A 7,282-nucleotide genomic window follows, 5' to 3' on the forward strand; every position below is an offset into this window, starting at 1 on the left:
TTTAAAAATATGAGACAGTACTTGGTACTCCAAATACATGATATTCGGGAATCGGTACCGGTACTAGTACCGAGTACCGATACTATTCCCAATACCGGTACCGGTGATGTTAATTCGGTTCGGTACTCGGGAATAACTTTCAATCAAATTCGATATTCGAAAAATCGGGAACGATACGAGTCGATAACAGTTTCATCCCACGTTCATCCCTAATCGGACCATCAAAAATCAATACCACCAATGCGGCCTTCACCGCCCCTTGTAACATCCTAAAATCAAGCCTAAAAGTTTTGCCCTTATTGGCGATAAAATAAAATTTAGAAATAAAAATAAATTAAATTTAAATATTTAAATAAATAAAAATAAATATAAACTAAAATAATAATTTTTAAAATAATTTTTTATAAATAAAGACTAGAAACTAAAATGAGTTTTGATATGGACTTTAACAGTTAAGAAGAAAATAGTTGAAGGACTAGTTTTGCGACATAAAAATTTAAGACCAAAGGTTGACTACTTGACTAGTCAAGGAACATTTGAGTAACGGACATTCATTTTCGTGGTCAAATTTTAAAAGATGGAAGTGAGGGACCATTTATGCCAAGTTTCTAAACTTGTAGCTAGTTAAGAGGATCCATTAGAGAGAGGAACACGATGGAGAAGGGGGGAGAGCACCTCCATGGCGATTTTTAAAGCAATCAAGAGATCTAGGGCTACTTTTGAAGCAGTGAAGGGATTTTGAAGCTATGATTTCATTCTAAGGCATTTGAATTTATCATCTCCTACTTGATCTTCTCCTAGATCGAACCTATGGTTTGGGTTGAAACCCCAACTCCCATTTGATTCTAATGAAGCTTTGGTTGATATGGAGCTTCCATTAATTGAGGAAAAACTCCATCAGGACACGTTTTTCTTATTATAGCACTATATTGTAATATAGTTTTTATACTACAAATATTTATTAACAGAGTTCGTGATAATCAGAACCTAGGGCATCGATATAGATCATGGCTTTATACTAACCGATTTGAGAACTTTCATGTATCATCAATCAAAACTAATGCAACAATTTGTTACTGAATATGCTGATATGCATTAAAACACACACATATATGAAATGAAATTTACTAACAACAAAAGCGTCAATCAACTGCTGAAATATTGTTTTGTGTAACAAACTAGTTCATAGTACTAGTTCTTATTCGAACTCATATTCAGACTTCTTCGCAGCAGAAAAGGAAAAAAAAACACAGAAAGCTAAATGAAAATTCACTTATCATGGATAAGGATTCACGGTTTTATGGAGATCCATCTTCTACAACGAGCTGATTCAATACCTGTATCAGATTTCAGGTGGTTAAAACATGATGCATATAAACAGTAAATCAAAAAAACAGATATACTCACAAAGAACAGTCAATCGTCATGGATATATCGCTCACTGGTATTCCAGAAGTCGTTAAGAGTGCAAATTGACATCCACACGATGAAGACTTCAAACACAATGAAAACCGAGTAAATGATTCCATTGTGTTCTCCATAGAAAGCAAATCCACAGTTGTGGAACCCAAAGCCTAGCACATATGAAATCCATCCAAGGAAAACCATGAAATACGCCTTTTTATGATACCTGTTCTTCTGTGCAATCGAAGGATTCCCGATGCCGAATCCTGTTTCCACTACAGTCTCGATTGAGATAGCAAAAGCGGTGAGAATGATTGTAATCAGATTTAGGGCCATCCAGCAGATTAGTAGATAGACTGGAACAGGATTATCGATTGTTTTCTCCGGATCAAGCAACGAGAGTGCGATATCAGTTCCGGGAAGAAGAATCTGCGAACCTGCCGCCAAGGTGAACAGAAATCTTGCAAACTCCATCGCGAACTTTCCAGAGATCTCATTATTCTCACGCGCCATTGTGTGTGTGTGTGAGAGAGAGAGAGAGAGAGAGAGAGAGAGAGAGAGAGAGAGAGACTGTTTGGTGAATACTGGACTGGTTGCTTCGTTTTTAAAGTGTGTAATGATGATGGAGATAGAGGGATTAGTGTTTTATACAAAACGACGACGCTAGCATTTCCGCTAAAAAAATATAAAGACGCGCTCATTTCTTTTCCATATTTTAAATTATACAATTTTTAAATCGTTTCAACAAACTAAAACTATATAGTATTTTATTCTTGGGCTTCCTTCCAATTTTTTCTAGACAAAAGAAAAATGGTCCAACTCGTTATGTAAATTTTGTTCCTAATTTTTTTTTTTTTTTTTATTTGTGATGGCCTACATAGATCAATGATCCATAATTTACGCATATATATATATATATATATATATATATATATATATGTATATATATATATATATATATAGTTTATGTGAGACAGAATAATTTTATTAAACCGTGAAACGCATTTTTTTATTTATTTTTTATTTTTTTAATTTATTTTTAGTTAATTCAAGTTCCGAAAATAATATTTAAAAAAAGAATTTTTGGATTTTTCCATTTATTTTGTATTTTAAAATTATTTTTTAGAATATATTACGTATTTTTCAAAAAAAAAATTGAATTTTTTTTTTTTATTATTATTATTTTTACTTAATTCAAGTTTCGAAAATAATATTTAAAAAAAGAATTTTTAGATTTTTCCATTTATTCTACATTTTAAAATTATTTTTTAGAATATGTCAGTGTAATATTTTATTAGAATATTTCACGTATTTTTCAAAAAGAACGGAATTTTTTTTTTTTTTTTTATTTTGTTTTTTTTAGTTAATTCAAGTTCCGAAAATAATATTTAAAATTTTTTTTGGATTTTTTCATTTATTTTGCATTTTAAAATTACTTTTAGATTTGGTCTCACGGTCTCACAAAATTAGAATGGTCTCAAATGAACCTGAACCTATATATATATATATATATATATATATATATATATATATATATATATATATATATATATATATATATATATATATATATATATATATATATATATATATATATATATATATATATATATATATATATATATATATATATATATATATATATATATATATAGGGCTAGGTTCATGTGGGACCATCATATTTTGTGAAACATAGGAACGTAATCCTAACCATTCATTTTAAAGATAAAAAATATATTTTTAAAATACAAATTAAATGAAAATTTTAGAAAAAAAATTTAAATATTATTTTCGTCATATATTTTACCCAAAAAAATTAAGATTAACAAAATTACCGTTTTTTTCAAAATATACGTGAAATATTCTAATGAAATATTATACTGTAAATACTCAAATCGAATTTCTAGAATTTTAGAATATTCTACTACAATATTAAACTTTAAATATTCAAAACGTTTTATTAAAGTATTAGAATATTCTAACAAATCTAACAATTCTAGTAGAAGATTAGAATATTTTAACATATCTACCAACTTTAATAAAATAATATAATATTCTAACATTCTAAAAATTCGGTTCGATTATTTACTGTGTAACATTCTATTAGAATATTTCACTTATATTTCGAAAAAAACGATAATTTGTTTTTTTAATTTTTTTTTTAAAAATTTTGGGATAAAATAAATAACAAAAATAATAATTAAAAGAAGAATTTTTGGATTTTTTTCTTTTATTTTGCAATATATAATTTTTTATTTATTATTTTGATACGTAAGATGAGTGGCAATGATCACGTCCCCATTTTTCACAAAATTATATTGGTCTCAAATGAACCTATATATATATATATATATATATATATATATATATATATATATATATATATATATATATATATATATATATATATATATATATGGTTAGGCTAATTTGAGAAGGTTTAATTATGTGAGACCGTGAGACCATTTTTTTAGTAAAATATTCTAATATTGTGTTATTCAAAAAAATATAATCAATGTTTTAAAACCCGGGTCGACCCGGTCGATTGGTCCGTGACCCGGGATAGAAGACGGGTTAATCGATACCGGGTTTTTGTAAAAATACCGACCGGATCGAACCGGCCGGGTTTACCATAAACCGCGGTTGAACCGGGTATTTTGAACCGGTAAAAACCGGATTGACACGTTTATTAGGGCTTGCTTAATTAATTGAGTATCGTTGTATCGCTCCAGGCCACAAAAAAGACTTCCGTTCTTCGTTCTTCTCTGGGAAACGAAAGCAACAAGTCGCAAACGAAAGCAGCAAGTCGCAAATTGACTGGTGAGTTCCATTCTCCGGCGACTTCCATTCTTCTCTGGCCTCCAGGTGAGTTTCCGATTTCCTTTCTTTTCTTTTTTTTTTTTTTTTTTGCTTATACATCGACTGGTGTTTCAGAAGTGCCTTGGTTGTTCCTTCTCCACCTAAACCCAATGCAGTGACCTCAACAGCGACTGCAATGCAGCGACTTCCTTTTTTTTTATTAGCTGTAGAGACTTCCGTTCTTTTGATTGCCTGTGAAAGACTGAAATCAATTGACTGTGAAATCAGTTGCTAGATTTGTTTTATTTTCTTCTCCAATTTTCTTTTCTTCTCTAATTGACTTTGAAATCAAGTTATTTTCTTCTATGGCTTCTAATTAGCTTTTCTTTTAAAACAAGTGATAGATTTGGTTAGTTTATTTATTGTTAATTATAAACTACAGTTCATTTATTGTTAATTATCAGTTACAGGTGATAGATTTGGTTGGTTTATTTATTGTTAATTATCAATTACAGGTGAAATCAATTACAATTCATATATTCCTAATTATCATTGTTTCAAGGTTTTGTGACAAATTTGGTTAGTTTACAGTTCATTTATTGTTAATTGGTCATTTTTTCAAGGTTTTGATTATGTAATTAGGATCCAATTGACATATGTTTATTGATTATAAAATTACTTTTCAATGCAGTTAGATATGGAATCAAGGGAAGAACAACCATTGCAAGCACAATCTCAAGCTCAATCCCATTCTTCGGTTCAATCAAATGTACGAACAAAGACCGATATAACATGGGAACATGTTACTCAAGTCGTTGATGAGAAGGGGAAAAAGGCATGGATATGTAACTTTTGTCAAAAAGTTATAGGTGGTGGTGGAATAAACAGGGTTAAGAAACATCTTGCTGGTATTAAAGGTGAGGTAGTAGCATGCCCAAAAGTTAGTCCAGAAGTGCGGTTTACAATGCAAGGAAAGTTGAAAGAGACTGCCCAAAAAGAAAAAGAAAAACGTACCACTAGTGTTACTATCTTGGATGATGATGAAGAGATGGAGGAAATAGAAATGTCAACTGTGAAAAAGGGTAAAAGGAAATCTACTTCAAACTTGCATCCATTTTTTACAAAAGGTATAAATGATCCTTCCCAACCCACTATCAAATCTACAATGCAAAGTAAGGAAAAAATACATGATGTGGATTTAGCTATTGCTATGTGGTTTTATGATGCATGTATACCTATGAATGCTTGCAACTCTCCTTTTTTTCAACTTATGGTAGATAAAATAGTAAGTATTGGTTATGGGTACAAAGCACATAATTATCATGCTCTGAGGGTTAATTTATTGACAGATGCAAAAAAGTCAGTTTCATTAATAATTGATTTGTTAAGAAGTCAATGGGTTGATACAGGTTGCACAATTATGAGTGATGGGTGGAGGGATGTTTCACAATGACATTTGATTAATTTCTTGGTTTATTGTCCGAAAGGGATATCATTTCTTAAATCTGTTGATGCATCTGATATAGAGAGCAATGCTACAAATTTGTGTAATTTGTTTGCTGAGATTGTTGAAATGGTAGGAGAAAAAAAATGTGGTTCAAATGGTAACTAATAATGCTGCTAATTACAAGCTTGCTGGTACTAAGTTATGTGAAAGATATCCTTCTATTACTTGGTCTCCATGTGCAGCGCATTGTCTTAATCTTGTATTAAAGGATCTTTCAGAATTGGATAATGCGAAAAGTTTGGTCAATCTTGCATCAAGGGTTACTATTTTTGTTTATAATCATAAGTGGCCCTTGAATTGGTTAAGAAAAAGACCTGGTTGGAAATAAATTAACTGTCCAGGTGCTACTCGGTTTGGTATCGTGTTTATAGCATTGCAAAGTTTGTATGACCATAAAGAAGAATTACAAGCAATGGTCATATCTAATGAGTTTAATTAGATGTTGAAAGTGGGAAATGCGGTTGAATGTAAACAGATTGTCTTGAATGAAATCTTTTGGAAGAATTGTTTGATTACAGTGAAAGTAATGACTCCTTTGTTAAAGCTTTTGCGGTTGTGTGATTCGGATGAAAAACCTGCAATTGGTTATGTTTACGAGGGAATGCGTCGGGAAAGAAGAGGGATTAAGGAATTGTTTAAGAAGAAGAATGAATTATATAGGCCTTACACTAACATAATTGATAGTCGTTGGGATAGGATGTTAAGAAAAAGTATTTATTGTGCGGCTTATTGGTTGAATCCTGTTTTTCAATATGATCATGCAAATCTTTGTAAGAAGAATGCGGTGTTTCAAGGCGTTCTTGAAATGGTTGAGAAGACTTTTAAAGGTGATGACGTGTTAAATATTACATTGAATTTAGGGAGGTTTCGTGATGCTGAAGGTACCTTTGGTAGATCTAGTGTCGTTGCTTCTCGTAATCTTACTCGTCCAGGTATGATTTAAATTTAATGTGTCATTATTATATATAAAATATTGTATTTTCTAATATATTTTTTGCTAACTATATCTTTTGTAGATGAGTGGTGGAAGTTATTTAGCGGAGATATTTCGGTTTTGCAAAAGTTTGCTATTAGAATATTAAGTCAAACGGTATCTTCTTCCGGTTGCGAATGTAACTAGAGTGTATTTGAAAGGATTCACACGAAACGAAGGAATAGATTGGAACATCAAAGGCTAAATGATCTTGTATTTGTTCATTACAACTTGTGTTTACAAAATAGGTATGGTAACTTGCTAAGATATACTATGCTATAAAATGACCAAGTTATATTTGAGATTTTTTTGAATGTTTTTGTAGATTGAAGGTTGATATGAGGTCTTACGATCCTGTTGACTATGAAAATAGTGATAAGATGGGATTTTGGGTGGTTGAAGAAGAGCGGGAAAGGGAACTTAATTATGATGATTTGGAAAATATGCTTGATGAGCAAGAGCATGAACCGGCTTCTGAATCACAAGGTGACCATGTTGATCATGAAGTTGATAGTGAATTTCAGTTACTAAGTGACCGCGAGATCGATGCTTATAATACTCCAATTTCTCAAGATCCATGATTTGGTTTGGTCGTAACG

The 7,282-nt window shown here is 30.9% G+C and overlaps 1 protein-coding gene across 1 annotated transcript; it reads right to left on the reverse strand.

Moving 5' to 3' along the window:
- Positions 1–1,111: 1,111 nt before the first annotated feature.
- Positions 1,112–2,018, reverse strand: LOC111919605 (uncharacterized). Its single transcript, XM_023915170.3, has 2 exons — positions 1,408–2,018; positions 1,112–1,337 (listed from the first exon to the last, which is right to left on the reverse strand). Exon 1 carries the CDS (start codon positions 1,915–1,917, stop codon positions 1,417–1,419), a length of 501 nt encoding a protein of 166 aa, XP_023770938.1. The 5' UTR covers positions 1,918–2,018; the 3' UTR covers positions 1,112–1,337; positions 1,408–1,416.
- Positions 2,019–7,282: the final 5,264 nt, after the last annotated feature.

The sequence above is a fragment of the Lactuca sativa genome, chromosome 4, assembly GCF_002870075.4.
Source record: "Lactuca sativa cultivar Salinas chromosome 4, Lsat_Salinas_v11, whole genome shotgun sequence".
In the NCBI taxonomy this organism is placed as follows: Eukaryota; Viridiplantae; Streptophyta; class Magnoliopsida; order Asterales; family Asteraceae; genus Lactuca; species Lactuca sativa.

Bases quoted from the DNA above. Each gene is read 5' to 3' on its own strand.
- LOC111919605 (XM_023915170.3), bottom strand. From the start codon at position 1,917: ATGGCGCGTGAGAATAATGAGATCTCTGGAAAGTTCGCGATGGAGTTT.